The following is a 20,201-nucleotide window of genomic DNA, read 5'->3' as shown; positions in this document are numbered from 1 at the left end:
ACAGCAACCCTGTCATTTCAATGAAGCTAAAGATTATTTACAAAGCTACAAATATAGTTTTGTAAATGCATTAGTAAAAACGTGTTCAATTCATGTTGCTGCTGAGCAGAGTTCATATAGAAATACATCACTTTGGATACAACACAAAAAATAATAATTGCATTATCATCATATTTTTAAAGCATTGCAAGTGTACTGTATACTGCTGTCTTACATTCTGAAAAGTGTCAATATTTTTTTGCTAACATTCACTTTTAACTCTACAGTTTGTGACGTAGGGAACAAATAAGGTGAAAGAATGACAGAAAGTTGAGCTCACCCTTATTTGTGCAGGCAATCCACTGTAAAGGTGTGACATCGTAGTTATGTTGACCCACTGAAAAGGTAAACACTCGAACCTTAGGGGGGAACAAATAGCGAAAATTTAACGAAGATTTCAGAAAGTGATTAGGAATGTTCAAATGCAGGAGGGTGAGATGATGGGAGGAAACTGACTGTTTTGTTGGGCCAGTTGTACTGCATGAAGACATCCTGAGCTCTGTCCTCGCCTCCGTCAGTGAACAGCATAATTATTTTATTGCAGTTAGCCCGAGGGACATTTGTCTTCTAAAAAATAAAGCACAGAGTGGTTGGTAAATACAGTAAACTCAGCACAATCCTTGGTACTGACATCAAGCTAAACGAGCAGGTCACTTACATTTAACAGCTGATTGAAGGCAAAATGAAAGCCCGATTTGTAGTCAGTGGTGCCTTTAGCCTGCATCTGCTGCACTGCATCCTTGAAAATCTTCTTGTTGCGTACGTTGGCCTGGACCAGATGTTTGAAGCAAGGAACCACGGCCTCAGCCTTCTCATTGAACTGAAACACAGACGCAGTTTGACATAGAATATGAAACATAGGAGCAGCGGAGAGACGTGAAATGATAGAGAATCAGTGATGAAGAGTCGGTGGCAGAAACCAACCCGAGCCACGTTGACATAGTCGTCGTCAGACAAAGTGTCCAGCATTTCCATCACTGACGCTTTGATCAGTTTCAGGGTGAGTCCACTGACACTGCCACTCCTGAGAAACACAACGCAGACGCATCATCACAATCACATATACATACAAACATATATAGAACGAGGATATCAGCAAATACAAGCAAACAAAATTATCTGGAAACACAAATTTAAGTTTTTATTTATATTCAAGGGAACTGACTAAACCTGAAGGTGTGAGCTCATACTGCATTTAATATGAACAATGTGCTGCTGAACAGGACCTAATCTCGTGCTCTTTAAGACACATTTTATGCAGATTAGCTGTGGTGATGAAGTTGTTTAGTCTCTCTGTAACAACAGAAGATATGTGAGAAAATTTTAATAAAAAGAAAAGTGACTGAACAGTTCAATTTGCTCTCAGAAGCAATGCAGAAGATGTTACAGTGCATATTTAAACTCGTTAGATGTGGTTATTGTTCACATTCTGCAGTGTTTCTTTGCTGTTGGTGCATAATAATCTCATGCAGTCCTGAAATAAAACCTGCTGTCCTAACACTTCTGTTGTTCATTAGCAATTTTTTTCCATTTTGTACTTGAATACGCGGCTGACTCAGTCATTATCTTGTACATGTGACGAGCAAACAAATATGTTTTCTGTTGATAAAAAGGTCGATTGCTTTCCTATTCTCCTCATTCAACTCAGCAGCAGGGTAACCTTGGACAGAGCACCTTTATCACCAGAATGAATAGCAAGCAGTGGAGACAAAAATACTTTGATAACACTCAGCGAAACACACAACTGTCTGATCAACACAAAAACAGGCAACCAGATTTGGCTTGATCATATTTCAGCTTAAAGTAGTACATTCTTTTTTGAGAAATATCAACTTTCTCACTAATGTTTGTCTGTTAAATATGAAGGTCCAGCCAGCAGATGGGTAACTTAACAAGGTACAAACGCTGGAAAAGGAGAGAACCAGCTAGTCTGACTGAGTCTAAAGGTGGACTGACCAGCATCTCTTTAGCTCACTTTTAACATGTTATCCCATTTGTTTAATTTGTATGAAAAAACAAAGTGCAAATGCAATAATCTGCTGTTTTACGTGGGTATGTGCCAGACTGTTTCTTGGCTGGGAGCTGTTACTTCCTGGACTCTGCAGGTGGCCTGCCAGGCTGCTTATTTCCCCCTGTTTCTAGTATTTATGCTAAACTGAGTGAACCACAAGGCAAGAGAAAGTATTTTCAGTTAAAGGGACGAAGCAAGTTTAATTGAAGATTCTTCAGCTAGTTACAGTACCCCGGTCAGCTGCAAACTTCAATTCTTTAAATAATATTTATGACTCACACATCAACAAGGATGACCATGTCTTTGGGGGACGAGGCGCCTTGAATGTACCTGTGACAAAAGACAATGAGAAGGCAAAACTTCAGCTCTTTAAATCCACTGCGCCTATGAAGGGCCAACATGAAAACATGCTTTCAGCAGCATACAGTACCAGGGCCTCCTCCTGACATCGTACAGGTCGATTTTATCAGGGACTTTCCAAGGTGTTGCTGCAAAGATAACAAAAAAAACTATTTACATCATACTTTTTATGTAACCTCAACGCTTGCCTTATTCAGCCAGTTCAAAATAAAACGTTGTCATATCTGACATCAGGGAGAGGAAACACTGTAAAACCTACCTGGATAGTAGCGAGTGACTCCTGTCGCGCTCCCAAATGCCTGCCACAGCAGAGACGGATCCTCTCGACTGTTCTCCATGAACACTTTCTCCAGCGCTTGTGTCCAGTTCAGCTCATTCAGAATGACCGGAGCTGGTGGGAAAACATAAAAACACTCCTTAGACTCACGTGAAATAAATCACAAGCATGTCTTTAAATGCTGTTCTTTTAAAAATGGCACAATGACAAGCCTACTTGCCTCCTTTATAAATATCTGTGGGAATCTGAACAGCCGTGTAGGAATAGTTGACGTTGTTTTTGAAGTTTGGATCATACACAAACTCCAGCTTGATGTGAGAGGGATTTTCCACCTCTCCTTCCCCGTCCATGGAGTACTATAAGACCAGGAGGACAAACACATGATACATAAATCTTCATCTTTTCATCTGTGACTAATACTACAGCTTTGATTACAGTCTTCCTTTCATCGACTGGCCTCCGTAGCAGAAGAGTCAGTTTATTTGTCCCTTACTCACATAATCCAGCTCTGCCTTGGAGTCATAATAAGCCATGTCCAGCTCCTAGAAGAAAACAGATGGACGTATGAGGAGGCTGCCATGCTGACAACTGTGAAACATTGTGAGGACACGTTGTTAAGCCACTATCTGGTCACACTGAGAACACTTAGTGAAGGTTTCAACTAAGACTATTTTGGTTGTTTGTAATTAATGTTCATTAGTGATTAGGTCAATGAATTCCAAATATGACATTTTCATATTATTTCAGTTTATTTGTCTCATATGAGCTTCAAATATTGACACATTGGACATTTTGTTGTGTTTTTTATTGAGAAGTATATTTTGTATAAGAAAGTAAAGATGCAAAAAAAAAAAATGGAAAAATGTTTCTTTAATTTCCTTGATTATTTATTTTACAACAGTGGAAAAAACCTGGAATCAACATGCACAGAATTTTTCCAAGTGCTGTCTATTGTTACTGATATTGAGAGGAAAAAAAACATACTATAGATGTTAAACTACTTGCATTTTTAATTTGTTTTCGTACTTGTCTCTTGTCTGCTTTGTGTAAGTGCAGCCAATAGTTCAGTTCACTTGGTCTGAAAATTCACTGAATTTCAGTCATGTAACTGATCTTCCTAAGTAAGGGACTAAAAGCTTTGCCATTGCATGTCTGACTGAACACAGAATATTTTGTTTTTTTACAGCATCTGGTCAAGACACATGACTTTTTTTTTTAAAGATAATATCTACAGACGTGTAAAATAACATGATTATGATTAACTATTATGATTTTAAGCTTAGCTGTGGTCAATTGATACATAAAATCAAATGACACAATACAGATTCTGTCTGTTTTTACAGTTTCTGAATTGAACAAAGAGTTTAATTTTGTTGATTTTTGTCTTTCAAACCTACTAGTGGGTTTTTTACTTTAGATGGTTAAATACCTTTTTAAAAAAAGTTTTTAAATCATTGAAGAGTTTCAACCAAAATCTAGATGAATTAAATTAATGTAGAATTTACAGTTTAACCTACAAAAATCTGTTGCGAAATTAATTTTATTAGATATCTGAGGGTGTCAGACATGAAAAATCATTACAGGAGAGTAATCCAACCGATCAGAAAAGCAGTGAGACATTCAGTGGGACTGACATGGACTTGCATCACAATCAGTTACTATCAAAAGATAAAATGTGCTTAAATGCAACAACGTTTACTCACACAAAGCAATATTTAGTCAGGTTTTAAACAAGTTAACACGTCACCAGCCTTTCTGACACTGTATCAGTTGAATATGAATGTGAAGTACTTACAAAAACACAATAAGCAATAACTAATATAGGTTTCTATTCTATTCTATTTGGTACCAAACATATAATAGCCTTTTTTATCTCTTCAAACACGAGTTGCAAACAATCAAGCATAATGACTCATTGGCTAATGCATAAATTTTACTTTTAATATTCAGTATAAATATATTTATTTATTATTCAATCTATAACATGTTATGAAATGCTTATGCAAAGTGACCACATCCTAAAGTCATATTCCAAAATTGTACATTTCATCTAAACAACAACCAAAAAAACCCACAAAACTCTTCAGCTTATAATTATATAAAGTGGAGAAAAGCAGCAAATATCCTCATTTGCGAAGCTGCAGCCACCAAATGTTTCCTATTGTTCAGAGCTGTGTTCTGCTCAGCACTGTCACATTATGAATCAGTAGACAGCCTGTAAGGCTTGTGTGGAGCATCGCCATCTGTTAGTTTCTGAAGAGACCTAACATACTTCAGAATACGTGTGACATCTACTCAGAGGTGGATCTGCTCCTATTTTTGGCCTGTTCTGATTACCCAACCTCATCTCTAAAGAGCACCTTCGCCTGTATTACAGTTCAACTAGACATGACAACTCCCTCAGTCCGCTGTTTGTCGTCTTGCTCTTACTAATACATATCTCCTGTCCTCAGCAGAATACAGCTTTGAACACATGTAGCTACTGTTGCTCGCTGTTGTGTATCAGTCAGGCCAAAGCAGTGACATTGCTCATCCACCATGTTAACTTCTCCTGGGAGCTCAGCGTCGTTAGATCTGCGTCTGTCAGCAGCGGGAATGTTTCAGCTGCCTCTTCCATGATAAAAGAGGAAGTGTTTAATTTGGTTCTCTACAATATTTAGTCTCAGATCTTCTCCTGAATCAACTTCTCTGTCATCATAGTGTACCCTCACACTTATATAAAACAGTATGGTGACTAATTCGTCAGGTTGCTTGCTTTCTTGCTGAGATTTAGATGATAAAAATGATATGACTCTCATATCTGTCCTCTACATATGAAGCTCTACACAGTAATCTAAATGTAATAAAAATTTTAGAGTCTTTGTACAGAGATAAACTATTTTTTTTAACATCAACTACGTTGCAAATATATGCATATTTCTCTGTCAGAAAGAGAACACTGACAGCCTGCATTTATAGAGACCAGTTATAAAGATTTATTCTGATTTTCAATCAACTGTACGCATATGAAACACAGAGAACAGTAGAGAATCATAAATACATAAGCAGTGACCATACCAGCTAAATATGCATAAAAAGTGGCTGTTGGTAGCCATCAAAAGCCACTGAAATCTCTGGAAAAAGCTGGTCATTGAGTCTAAACCCAACAGTAAAACATCAGTAAATCTAATCAGAATTTAGCTGCACAGATGGCTGATTCTGAATGTTGACAATTCTCTAAATAATTCAGATCCATTTTCATGTAAGCCCCTCCCCCAAAGAAGTAAAGGAAGGAAAACAAAAGCTTGCTGAAAGTTTATAGCACGCTTCAGAAGACATTCAGTGTTGTAAAAGCTGCACAGCTGACAGTGAATGGGCTAAAACATGCAAAACCACCAGTGTAGTCTCTTAAAATGACAGGGGGATTCAGTGGCTCAGAGAAGGATGTGAGAGGCCATGTGAGAGGATGAGGTTAACCTCGTCTCGTTTTCTCGGGCAAATGAAGCAGACCGAGTGGAAAAGTAGAATGCCGATGTGTGTCGGACTCAACGGAACCTCACGGCTGAGTGAACTCAGTCATCTGTTTCAGCCGACCGAGCCCCAAGGGAACTGCTCAGCTGGCTGGTGTAAATGTTCTTTCTTTCTCAGGTCGTCCCATTTCCAGCCACAGAGTTGTACCCATCTGATGTGATTTATTTCAGTCAGTGGTTAAAGCTGAACTTAAATCATTTCCACTGCAAGAGGAAATACGTTCAAAATTAACATTTAAAATGCGGTTTCGTATGAAAAGAGGAACGATCCAGAAACAGTATATAGCAGAGGTGAGTATATCCCTGTGCAATATCACCTAAATGTCCAATATTATAAAAATGTAAATAATTGTAATATTTAATATATAAGATATTAATATTTAAGATTAAAAGTAGATTTTTTCCTCTGATGAACAATCAAAAATGAATACATTTATAGCGCGACACTGAAAATCCAGGCCTTAAAGTAGGAACTCAGTGCAACTAAAGTGAATACAGCTGAATCACTGACACACAAGTTACAAAACTTTTGTGTTTCAACATTGAAACAACAATGAGTACAATTGTGACTTCCAATTAGTCTAACTGCATTAACAAAATCTTTTTTAAAAATTCAGTTTTGGATCTATGGGCTATGGGTGTTTGCATGTCTACATGACGGCTTCATGTGGAAAAAAGTTGCCAGAGGAACCGACAAATCTGAATTTGAGACTTCACAAACATAGAAAAGGATACAACAAGGTCAGTGAACACAGAAAAATTGGTCTAAGCTCAGCTGCAGCAGTAATCAGGAGCTACAGAACAAGCCTTAGTACCACTAATCAGTGCTGCAGTGGTCGTCTACACCATAGACAGTGCACTACCTGCACAATCTAACTATGAAAAACAGATGGGTAAGTGCTCCAGCCTCCAGCCGGGGAATTATCAGTGGAAATCAGAGTTTCTGCGACAGCTCAGACAGTGTGAATATGTCTTATTTTGTGAATATGGTCAGAACTACCACAGTGAATGCACAGTTCTGACTGTGAAGCACAGAGCTGGAAGTGCTATTCTAAGGTGCTGCATGGGTGCAAAAGGTGAGATTTAAAGATGGCATCATAAACGCCTGTAGATATACAGTAACAAACTGCTGGCAGTACCCAGAAGCTTGGCAGGAGAGGAATATTCCAGCAGGATAATGTTTCAAAGCACACTGCCATAATCACTGAAGAAGAAAGTGAAAACTGTATGCTGCCTGACTTGAAGACACACGATACCTTTGGGGTATTTTAAAGAGAAAGGCAGAGCAAAACAACACCTCAAGCAAAGAGCAGCCGAAAAAAACAGTCTCTGAAAAATGACAGAACATCAGAAATGTGTGTAACACTAGAATCCTCCATGCTGAAGACAGTCTTTTATCAAACACAAGGGTGGACATGGGAAGTATTGAAAAAATAAACCTTTGAATCTAAAAAAGGAAATGACTTTTTAATGTGGGGCTGACTTTTACTTTTAATATATTAAATCTAAACTGTTTGTTTTCAGATTTACATAAAAGCAAATACCTCAATGTTTGACTAAAAAGCAATGCAATTTTCTTAGGTTAAACAGTTTTGAATCCTTTGACCTTTTAGGGACATCGCACATCTCTGTTGCACACTGTAAGGTAATACTGTTGCAATACACCATAATGTGTTGTTTCCCCCTATTACTGTACTTAAATTTATTGCATGGACTTTTCAATCAGTACCTCTAAGTTGCTGAATTTACTGTAAAACAATAATGTGGAAAAACCAAAAAGCTAAGGAGAGTTTGTTGAAGATATAAAAATTTTAAACATACAGATGGGTGATGAATTAAAGTAAAAACCTGGAATCTAATGGCACAGTTTGCTGTTATGGTTTAGGTCCACATCATTAAAACAGCAAATGAGAGAAAATGTTTTGGAAAAATGGCATCCATTCTTTCCAGTAGAGCTCCAGAGACTTGGAGAATCAATGCCAAGGCACACTGAGGCTTACAAAGACACTTTATACTGATTTTTCCTTTAAATTGTCCTTCATATGCCTAATAGGGTATCAATAATACTCAAAATATTACAGAGAGGACTGCAATAGCAGATATTGATAAACAGGCCCAAAACTGTCAAATGTTCATAGATAATGTGAATATTAAATAATCACGATCACAAATGGAACTGGAATGGAATGAAGATATGCACAAATTACAAACGTATAATTTAAACTGCAAATGTGTCATTTTAGTTTTACCTTGATTCCGTCCTGCCATAGATGCTCTCTTTGGAGCCGCTCTGCTTCACTGGCTAACCTCTACATGGAGCAAACAGAGAAACAGTCACATTACACGACCAAGTAGGACAACATGTGTGTTTACTTTAATCAAGAAAGAACAAACCAAGAGATCATATCCTGGAATCCTTTGAACAACACATGGGTGAAGTGGTTTTTCTAAGTAATACTGGAGTGCTGCAGTTTTTAACACATGGCAACCGCTCGGATGGATCAATTGTACTGTTGCTGTCATTTTTCTTGTAGCTACTAAAAATAGCCAGCGAACCAGCTAAAACCAGATGCTCAACCAACATACAAAAGTATCTGCAGAATATTGTTTCTATTACTCGCAGCAAGCTTCTGCTGTAAGCAAGTCCTACTTATATCCTCAGGCTATATCATCACAAAACTTTAATGCAAGTGTTGCAACAAACTTTTGTTCTGTCAGCAAACTCATCGGAACATTTGCAGCAATAAAACAAATGTTCATTGGATTGATCTCCCGCAGAGATAACAGCTGAGTGTTTATACTGGAGGCAGGAGGCACATTTTAACACATGAAAACACAATGTGTACTATATAATTTCACATGTTGCTATACTAAATACAAACTTTAAACATTAAATTAGCAAAAAGGTGCTACTTTACTATATTACTCAAAACTGCACAGTGAATTTCCAGGGCATTTACAGTTAAAGACACACACTTACATCTAGTGCTTTACGTTTCTTAGCCAGGAGCTTCTCTATATCCAAGGCCACCTTCTCCACAATCTTCCGAGGCTGATTCTTCACCAGACTAAACCGTCGTCTTTCTTCATTGTATATCTGTAAATTGTTAATGAAAATGTTAAAGACACAGGAGCAAGAACCGCTGCACAGTCACTCTGTAAAGTGCATTTCTGCTGACATTATGCATCTTCTATGGACAATTATCCAAAGCTGACTTTGCATACGATCTGTGTAATCGTGTGCAGTTTATGGGTGCTATTTGATATTTGAAGATGATCACTTCCATGCTTATAATTGCTAAAACCAAAGACAAAAACATCTAAGAAGAGGGGATACGGAATAGCTTGACTTTCAGCATCTCAGAGCAAATCTGAAAGCAGACAGATTCTCACAATTCAAAGCTTATAAATTTGCAAAAGCAAATCCTTTTATGTTTAAACACTGAGGACACAGAGGGACAGTCACTTGTGTTTGTGCGTTCAGTCCAAATCTAAATCTAGCTACTTTCATGCAAATGTATTCACGCACAATGTGTGTGACGTTTTTATTGAAGAATCACATTACAAGAGTTTCATTTATTCACATTAAGCAAAGCAAAGTATTTCATATCATGTTATACCCAGAGGAAGCATAAAGTGCTTTACAGAGTGTAAAGGCAAAAACACAGGAAAGAAATGGAAAAATAAAGCACACAAATAAAACAAACACATCAATTTGATACAAAAGTAAATTCATTTTAAAGCAGTAGTAAATTGGTAAGTCTTTAGCTTGGATCTGAACATAGTCAGCATCGTCTCAAACCTTACCTCTCTCGTTAATATGGTTCACATCTCAGCAGCATAAAAGCAAAATCTCAAGCAGGTGAATTTTAAAGTTGTTTCTGTGAGAAACTACTAGCCAGTGTACCGAGCTGAGAACTGGAGTTATACGCTGAGCTTTGAGGTTTTTCATCTTTATCTAAATTTTTTTGGACATTTTTATTTCAAATTTGCGTCACAGGAGCAACAAGAACAGCACTCAGAGAGTACAGTACTGTGCCAATGCTATTGATTCCTCAATTTGTGTAATCAGAAATCACTGCAACACAGAATCTGGCCATTTAATATAGATCTACCCACAAACTCAATAGATAAATAAAAAATTGCCTTGCGCTGAGCACCAGTGTGTGTTATACATGCGTACGTTATGTATGGACACTGAATTGCCTGACCGAAATAAGTAGCGGGCGGCGTGAATTGATGTAGGCAGCTGACATAGCGTTCACTTGTTGTCATGGTTACAATGATGCCGTGTCGTTATCTCGCAATGATACAGAAATCTTTAACAAATCCGTGGATCCAAACTATAAGCTGCATCACTGCCAAAATCTAATCGGTTGGTCTTTGTGTCATTTCTGACCCTCCCTGAAAATTTCATCCAAATCTGTTGGTCCATTTCTTAGTAATGTTGCTAACAGACAGACAGATTCACAGACAAACGTACGCCAATCGTCACATAACTCCGCCGCGTTCCTTGGCACAATAATAACTGCAATTAAAGTTACAGTATATTCTGAGCTCTAAAATTAATATTAACTTTTCCATTCAGGAAGAGAGAACCATATTTTAGAGCAGACAGCATGTGAGCCTAAAAACATCCCATCATCCTGTGTGTCTGCTACATGTCAAGCAACGTAGTGTAATCAGCATGAAAAATACACTCATTATACAAGTTGCTAACCACAATCTGCAATGACAATACAACAGTGCAGAAAAAGTATGACAATGTCTGACTGAGTTGGTGTGAGATGATTTCATCCTAAAATCCTGATAAGCCGGTTGATGGTGAGACATTCAGCTTCAGCTTTATTCCCTCTACCAATAATGTCTTCTAGTGATATTGCATCATCTGCAGGGCTTAACTGAAATATTCAACCCCCTTAGAAAGTTTCTGTTTTCATTGCTTTTCAGAACTGAGCCGTGGTAAACATATTTATCTTCTTAGACAAGAATTTTCATAAAAGACTGCTTTTTGTCAAAGTGAAAAGAGATTTCTTAAATGTAAAATAAACAATAAGTCAATTGGTGCTAGAAACCAGACACTGGTGAAATTGAGATCATGTGTCTCAGGTGATTGTAGGGTAAAGATGCTTTATATTGCATATTTTTTAAATTCATTTACATTATGCTGTGGAAATCTGTTTTCATTTTGACATGAAAGAGATTTTGTAAATTTCCCTCAAAAAGGGTCAAATTAAATTGACTCTCATTCAATGTTGAAGAGCAATAAAAGGTGAAAATTTTTTTATAGGCACTGTATGAGCTAATTGGACCCCAGATTAGGGTAATTTTACATTTTAATGAAAAAAAATCTCAATCTGAAAACATATTTTTTCTGTATTGTCGCTTATATGATGGACTCCAGGACCAAGTTAACTATTTGAACCAAATTCACACAGATGATGTTCTTAATGTTCTCCTCCAGAGTCTGAATTTAAATTAGACCCCACATAGAAAATACATCAGAGTGGACTTCAGAGGAGCTGAAATATGGCCCTGCTACTTCCTCACAGAGTATTCCTGATGATTTCTTAGAGCCGAGAACTTTATGGGTCAGCATGAGACATCTGGGAATTACACTGAAGTGAAAGTGGGTAGAGCTGCATGGATTGTATGGTATTGATATTTCACATATTTATTTTTCAGGTTTGGTTTCAAAATTCTTTTAGCTTTGAGACTAGAAACATATAATATCATTGCTGAAGCAGTCAATGAAAGGAACAAAGAACTTTACAAATGTTTTGCTGGATAGAAAACAGAGGAAAATGTCATTGAGTAGTTAAAGAAGCTACATGGTACTAATTAATAACATATAGAAGGACAGATATACACTTTCAGTTTAATAAATTGTTTCCTTTTACTTTTCTTATCAACACGTATAATCAGAATTTCCTTTTCATTGCAGCACTATCCTAAACACAATTAACTCATAGCTACATTGTTGAATTCCTGCTACTCAGGCTATTAATTGGTGATCTGATATTTAAGATAAACAGTCCACACTGATCTGTTTGGTAGGTTTTAGTAAAACTGACATGATTTTGTTGTCCTGCTGTTGCAAATCCAGCTCAGGCCTTTACATGATTCCAACTAATCCAGATCAGACGGTGAACAAATAACACCATTATTGTGTACCTGTGTGTACCAGCAGCATCTCACTAACACAGACATTGTTTTCATCTGTATGTTATTACACACAGAAGCCACAGTGACTGGGAGTTCAGGAGATCTGTCATCATCAGATATGCAAGAGGACAAGATATTTACAGTATCTCACGATCTTGTGGGTTTGAGGTCATCCGACTTTCTAACCCAAGAGGGAAGGTGTCAGAGAGAAGAGAGGAGGAGATGAGAACATGCAGTAATGAACACGATGTTTCTGTAAAGAACTGGGTCTTATGTAGAATATATTCAGGATTGTGTATATCATGTAGCCATTAAACATTTCTCAGACATGAGATAAATAACATTATTGGCTCGCTTCATCAGTCAGTTAAAATGATGAAATTCTGCCATTTAGCTGTCACTTTTATGTTACTTTTACTTTATTTAAATACACAATAATGCTCTAATAAATAACAACTAAATCTAAAGTAATAGTATGCCTACCAAACTGCCCAAATAACTCAAAGCTTAGTTTATTTGCAATATTTATAACACTGAAATTTCTGTCCCTGTTCCTGTTCAGATGATGCCAATTTAACTACTACTTCACACACAGTAAAGTAAAAATATCCCGTAAACTGTAATGAAACGGAGAACTCCACATAAGGATGGCTGCTGTGTAAGAAATGATTTAACTGAAGCTTATACTGTAACTGTGACTTTGTGTGACAGCTCAGCTGTCTGAGGTGAAGAAAATTACTACATTAGCCCGTGACTGATCCGGTCTCCACGCTGAGGATTATTTATACTTGCAGGTAATTAATTAGGTTACTTGTGCTGTTCCCCAGGGATTAAATGCACAGACTCATGCACATAATAATCCTGCTGCTGTTTAATGCTGCAGGTGTTTTATAAACTCAGAGGAAAGACTCTTACAAATAACTGAAAGCAACAAACTGACTTCAGCAGTTTTCGTTTTGTCAAAACCTGGAATATCTTCATTACTGGTGAGTGTAATTGATCTGAGCTCCCTGTTTTCATCGCAGTAAAGTCATACTTTTGTTGATATTTCAGTTTATAATAGGCAATTCAAGGGCAAAGTGAATTAGAAAGAGACACTGTGCTTTTGACACGCAGACTGTGTCTTTTGTGCTCTGTGTGATGTTTGAGGACCAATATTGGTGCATAAATGTCAAAATAACCTTCTCTAAATCACTGTAAGGAATTCAAAGTATGATGCTTGTGGAGCCGATCCATTAATGCGACGGCAGTTCAGACTTTTGTCGTGTTGGAAGTTATACGGAAATGTTGCTAGTAGACTAGAGCAATGCAATCTTATTTTTTTTCTTCTTCTCAAGTTATTTCTTAGGGCTTGATTAGACAGGTCAGTAGAGGCAGACAGGAACGTAGGGAAAAGAATGGAGGGAAGACCTGCAGCAAAGGCCCGTGAGCTGGAATCGTTGGGGACTATAACCCCTTGTTTATGGATCGCCTGCTCAACCAGTTGAGCTATCTGGGCGCCCAGTTATTGCAGTCTTGTAAGAATGCTGTTGTGAATTGTACAGAAAAGTTACCATTTAGACATGAAGTCAACATGTGTACATGCTGTCAGATTAATGTAAAGGAGCACATGTCTGAAAAGTGCTACAGACAATAAGGATGTCTGCTGGTAGTTCTTCAACCAATTTGGCCGAAACTGAAACATCGCACCAAAATAACGCAACAGAGGATGAACCCTACCAACTGTGGTCATCATAGGTGGTCACCACGTTGATCACATTTGTGGTTCTAAGAGAAATTTCTCCACAGTTATGTACCAAAGTGATTGCCAAGAACATCTGTACAAACATTCACATTTTCCTCAGGATGAACTGTAATTTTGTTTGATGAGTCCTTTTATCTGAACTTTTATAACCAAATGACTACACCTGCTGTACTTTATGTCTAGTGTTAAATATCAAATGCTAGTATGAAGACACACTATGAAGCTGGTAATCATCAGACCTGGTAAACATTAGCATTACAGTGTGGTGACGTCAGCACAGAGCTGCCTACGTGGCTGCAGCCTTGTAATTCTGATGACGGGGGTCTAGGAGGGGGTTTTAATAGCTCTACCATTACAGATAATCACGTTAGCTTTTTTTTAGGATCAAAAATACTAAATTGAAGTGCTTTAGGATTTAATCCAAAAACTGCACACGAGCAGCAAATGGCAGAAACCTGATGTCAGAATGGCCGGCATCACAGAGGCCACCGCGATCATCTGCAAATCTAAAACCGAGGCTTTTTCCTGGCTGAGGAATCGAGAAGGACGTTTCATTTGAATTACACTTGTTTTCCCCCCGACAGGAGGAGATTGCATCGAGGTTTCCAGGCTAAGAACAATTTCCTTTACGGATCCGGAGCGTTTGAGAAGCATGGAGGGATTAATGAGAACTGAATGAACAAGTGAGTCTCACATCAAGGCATTACTGCAGGCTGACCATCTGCTCTGCTGTGACACAAACAGAGAGGACACGTGCTGCTGCTCTCTGCTGAGGAAAACGCCTCCACACAGCTCCCAGAGCAGGGCTATCTTGCCCCCTACAGATGATCTTTAGTCCTGGTTTTTGGCATTTGCCTTTTCAGGGACAACCCCTCCCAGTCACCTGTTACACTGAGGATGTGAAATAATCCTGAAAACGTATAAGACTGAAAGGCATTCCCAGCAGACAGGCTGTGTTTACAAGAGACCAGATAAAAATAGAAAATAGGACATTTACATGCAGTGGCTGCATTACATTTATCTAAAACCATACTTTACGCTACGCTTGCTGGAAATGTATAATTTGGTGGTTCTACTTTTCAGTATTTTCAGTTCTCTTTATCTTTATTGTAGCTTTCAGATGTATTGATTTTTAGGGCTCTGACTAATAATTAATTGCTAATTAGTTTTTAGTCAATCAATGTGCAAATTATTTTCTCGATTAATCAATAAGCTTGTAGGATATCCTTTTCAAACTTCCTCACAGCTTTGATAATGCACATTTAACCCTCTGAGCAGTTTTTGCTGCTGTCCCTTTTTCACTCACTGTGGGCTGATTTTCACTGCGATATAAAGTCCTTCACCTCTATGGAAACAGCATAGTGACGGCTAGAACTTAAAAATGCCTTGTGTGCAGTATGACACAATTACAATGCCATGAATCAAACAATTCTAATTAATTTCTTTGATTATTTATATTATAAAATTGCAAAAACCTTGAATAAACAAGTACAGCATTTTCCAAGTGCCCACATGTGTTGCCATTAAGGGGATAAAAAATTGTGACTAAAAATAGTGATATTTTACTACTAACCTTTTTATTTGTTTTTATACTTTTCAGCCCAGTTCAGCTCAAAAGCCCAGGACCATTGTCATGTCAGCAGAGGAGAAGTGAGTTATTTTGTTTTCCATAGAATATTTTCATTGCAAATGCTTCATTTTTGGCTTTTTTTTTAGATGACACGTAGAATAACGTGATGAGAAAATATCGTGATTATAAGCCTAAAAATAGCCTAAGTTTCTGACAGAATGACACGTCACAGGTTCTAGGACCACCAGTAAGGCAAAAATCAATTATTCTTTTATTCTTATAGCTGGAGATTATGTTAAATGGTGTAATTTTGGTGATTTTTGAAAAAATAAAATGCCTTTCTAAGCCACCAGGGGTTAAGCAGGTTAAATGATAAGTCTGGTATTTTGTACTATTTCCATAATCTCAACAAATCCCACAAAAACACCAAAACAAGCTGTAAACGAATCATACCAACAAACCCTTGTTCTTATTTCTCTGAGCCATAGAGCTCCAGTGTTGCATTGAAAACACTACAATTATCACTGCTACAGTACACTGGGTGACGTGTTCTTTTTATACAATGATTTATTTATTTTGAGTTGATCCCTCATGCACAGTCTTTCCTAGGACTTTACATTTGTGGTTCAAAATAGTCACCAAAACTGCAGTATTTCTCTCAGTTTGAATGATGTTTGCCAAAAGTTCTAGTGCCAAGCTGTTTTGGCAAATTTCGCTTCATATTAAAATGAAAATATGGATTTGTGGCATGTTTTTGAAAGAAATGGACTTGGAGCAGAGAAGCTGGTAAATACTGAGATTAACACATGGTGTTTTCATTAGATTTACAGACAATAATATCAGCTATTTTCTTTAAAATTCTCACATAGAAAGGCTTATTTCTAGAGACACTGGGCTCTTAGAGAAAAACTGCTAAACTCCAAACTCCAGAAATTAACTGAAATTGAGCCCATTTAGCCTTAACATGGAATTCAGTTTACAGGATATGACAGCTCAGAAAGCAGGCTGCTGCAGAGCCAGGAATCAGATTACTGTGATGTATGTAATGTCAGAATGCATCAGATGTGTCCGAGTAACCGCTTCTGATTCAGAGCTCGATGAAAAATATCTGTCATGTGTACAGAGTGAACAGTTTCACTATTAACACACAACACAGGCGCTACGTGCTCAGCTCAAGAAAGCTCTGAATTAGTATTCATGTATGTAGGTGTTATTAAGCTCATGACTTCATGAAACATAATACTAAATATTCTAAATCAAACCACTGTAGGCGGCGAGTGTTCAGGCGTCTCCTTCGCTTCGTAGGAATCATAAAGATGTGTGCAAGGCTGAAAATTTCTGCAAACAACACACAAAGAGCCAGCAAAAACATGGGATGTAAAAAAACAGAGCATACATTCTGTAAACTGCTGAATATAAAAGCTATTAGACAGAGTTTTATGTGTGTCCTGGGAAAACAAAAACATTGTGTTATTGGCTGTTTGTGTCTCTGCAAGGGGTCCCAGAAAATCGTAGAAAAAAAGAGAAACTAAGTGGTTTCTAGGAGGCACACTGTAATTGCTTTGTATTTTTATGCACCTATTAAGCTTTAGCTCTTGAACTTAATGGGTTTACAGCTATTTTGCACGCTGACCTCTCTGCTCGGCGCATTCCTTAGTGAGTTTATGCAGCACTGTGATGAGTAAGACAACCACACACTCACCCCTTTCAACTGCTGAGCTCCAGTGATGTGCTGAAACACTCTGTCAATCTCCTGCTCGATACGCCGGGCCCAGTGCATTATCCTGTGGATAAACATCACAGACGGACTGTCACACAACGCAAAACAGATGAAAAAGATGTGTGTGTGTGTGTGTGTGTGTGTGTGTGTGTGTGTGTGTGTGTGTGTGTGTGTGTGTGTGTGTGTGTGTGTGTGTGTGTGTGTGTGTGTGTTTGTGCATGCGTATTTAAAGAAGTAACCGTTGATGCCGTTACAAAAATAGCTGGTACATGTGCACAAATTATGAAAGTAAAACAAAACAAAAATACCCCTCATTGACTAATATTGTTTCTAGACGACTGAACGTATAAATGTAGTGGATGTTTCCACACTGCAACCAACACCTAATGAGCCACCACTGACCCAGTTGCTGCCTACAGAGCAGAGTGTACAGGAAATATAGGGCAATAAGTAACTCATAGGATGATGACAAGGTGCTCATTTCTGAAGATTTTATGCCTCAAATGTGTGTACTGACAACAGTTCATTCATTACTGAAGCTGAGAGAAATCTTAGCAATCCTAACAAATGACCTTTGTTGGCTCATCATCATAATCCTGTGAGAATATATTTTAAAAGCAAAGAAATATTATTACATGTGTAATTAAGTCTTAAAATCCAAGATGTCTTCAGTAAATTAGATTTTCTCATAACGCATCCACAACAAAGCAACCAATGAGTCAGGGTGAACAAACATCAGGACAACAGAGAGAAGTTTTCAACGTTAAGTGAAAAAAGTTTTCATATCAAGACAGCTTTCAAAACTCCAACTGATTCCAATATGTTGTATGTTTTCAAGAGCTGACCATGTCTGAAATTGTGCCTAATGCTATTTTAATGAAATTTGCATATAAAATCAACCCTCTGAAACACCAACAACCGCCAATGTTTTGGAAAGGCAAGTTCTTTCAAGTTTACCATTTATCAGAGCAAGAAACTGTATAAACATAATGAAACCAAGTGTTAAAATACACATATTTTATCAAAATCACTTTATTCTACACATTTTGTTTTAAAAATTGCCAAAACAAACCATTTGCTCTAAATAGATTTTGTAAAACCTTAAAACTATGTGCATCTCAGTGCAATTGGGAAGTTACTAGTGACTGAGCTGCAGCCAACAGTCAGGTAACAATAATTCAGAGACTTTTCAACTGAACTGCAGGCTGCATTTACACAGAGCAGGCAGGAGACAAGAAAGGAAACTAGCAAAATATCTTTAGCATGTAGATGAACCATTTTTCACAGTGCGGGCACTTGTAAATTATAGTACTTCAAAAAAAGAAAAGATTTATGGCATCATAACTGCATCATTTTGCATATTTTGTAGTTTTCTCTACTTCAAGCCATGTTTGTGCTGTAAGTAACATTTCCATAGAGGTGCAGGACTTCATATTGCAGTGAAAAAAAGAGCCCACATTAAGTAAAAATAGTGACAGGAGCAAAAAACCTTCTGAAACTATTTGGAGTTCACTGTTAAGGTTAAGTGATAAATGCAGAAACCCAATGGTTTTCGATAAATATGTGATAAATTATCTAAACTTAGAATAACAATACTTCAGTAGGAATCGTGCTGTGTCCTAATAATACTTTCACCTGGTTTCCAGAAGCACACACATCAGACAAAACTGGCTGTATTTAGGTTCAGGAGAGCACATTCACACTGTGGGCGTTTAGTTCATGCTTGGTAGAGGCATGCAGTCGAGGTCAAGCTATTTTTTGTTACTGTGAGAGAAATGTTCAAACAATCCCATATATTCACAATGAAACTAATTCAAAATCAAAGTTATACTCTTCACTCAGTGGACCGTATAACAGATACTCAACACACAACTGCAACACAAGGTCTCCTGCTTGACTCAGTATATTCACTACCTGCTAAACTTAAAAATCCACTGAGCTGCTGCTACTGTGAGACCTGTGATGTTTGCTTTCAATTCAGCCAGTACGTCCACGATCAAATTCAGATTTATTATGCATGCTGATTCAGCTCAACCCTTGCACATCTTTGATCGGGACCCAAACTGAACATGAGACAAGACAATATTCAACAAAAGGCAAAACACAAACAACTGGGGAATGTACAACCTTTTGACGAATGAGGCGCAATTGACAAGAATGACCTTCTTAAATATGACCTTCAAAGACACAATAAACTAACAAAAAAATATATAGTTATATACATATATGTGTGACACATATGGCCCTTCCTCACTTCTTATCCTACCAACTTTGACTCCTTCGCAACAGCAACATTTTCTCCTGGACACAGTCGCCTGTCTGATATAATCACAGGATAGTAGTGCAAATAAAATGTCTCAACAATATTACAGTGTTCAGCAGTGATACTAACAACAGCAACAACAATTTCTGATGGAGAAATGGCAGCACCAACACTACATGTTAACTTTTAAAAGGAGGACAGTGTTGGCTGATGTAGGATTTAGGTATCTGATTATTTAAAGAATGTGAATTAAGTGTCTAACAGCATCAAAATCTCTGCAAATTTCTCTTAAAAATGCTCAATCCAACACATAAATCAGCCACTATTTATTAGAGCCTCCTTGCCTGGTGAATGTTCACATATTTCAGAGGCTACATCCCATCTTTCTGTTTAAATTTTACATCCAATTAATTTTTTGGGGAATTTGGAGAGCTCTTTCAAAACCACAAAACATATTATACGACTGTTTTCACATTGTAAGTAGCACTGCTCACAAACAGTGCCTGTATAAAGTAAACAGTTTGGCTGTAAGGTAAAACTAAA

General features: G+C 37.5%; 1 protein-coding gene across 1 annotated transcript in view; it reads right to left on the bottom strand.

Moving 5' to 3' along the window:
* LOC111563210 (voltage-dependent calcium channel subunit alpha-2/delta-2-like) overlaps positions 1 to 20,201 on the bottom strand; it is a 48,346-nt gene that overhangs the window by 19,021 nt on the left and 9,124 nt on the right. Inside the window, exons 2-13 of the mRNA XM_023262170.3 lie at positions 17,378 to 17,459; positions 9,177 to 9,293; positions 8,446 to 8,505; positions 3,185 to 3,229; positions 2,908 to 3,043; positions 2,670 to 2,801; positions 2,481 to 2,538; positions 2,330 to 2,380; positions 964 to 1,063; positions 698 to 859; positions 496 to 606; positions 320 to 398 (exon numbers count right to left, since the gene is read on the bottom strand). Coding sequence (XP_023117938.2) covers positions 320 to 398; positions 496 to 606; positions 698 to 859; positions 964 to 1,063; positions 2,330 to 2,380; positions 2,481 to 2,538; positions 2,670 to 2,801; positions 2,908 to 3,043; positions 3,185 to 3,229; positions 8,446 to 8,505; positions 9,177 to 9,293; positions 17,378 to 17,459 — 1,133 coding nt within the window. The remainder of the gene's footprint in view (positions 1 to 319; positions 399 to 495; positions 607 to 697; positions 860 to 963; positions 1,064 to 2,329; positions 2,381 to 2,480; positions 2,539 to 2,669; positions 2,802 to 2,907; positions 3,044 to 3,184; positions 3,230 to 8,445; positions 8,506 to 9,176; positions 9,294 to 17,377; positions 17,460 to 20,201) is intronic.

Source organism: Amphiprion ocellaris, chromosome 5 (assembly GCF_022539595.1).
Source record: "Amphiprion ocellaris isolate individual 3 ecotype Okinawa chromosome 5, ASM2253959v1, whole genome shotgun sequence".
NCBI classification, from domain to species: Eukaryota; Metazoa; Chordata; class Actinopteri; family Pomacentridae; genus Amphiprion; species Amphiprion ocellaris.
This window is presented reverse-complemented; position numbering and strand designations above follow the sequence as displayed.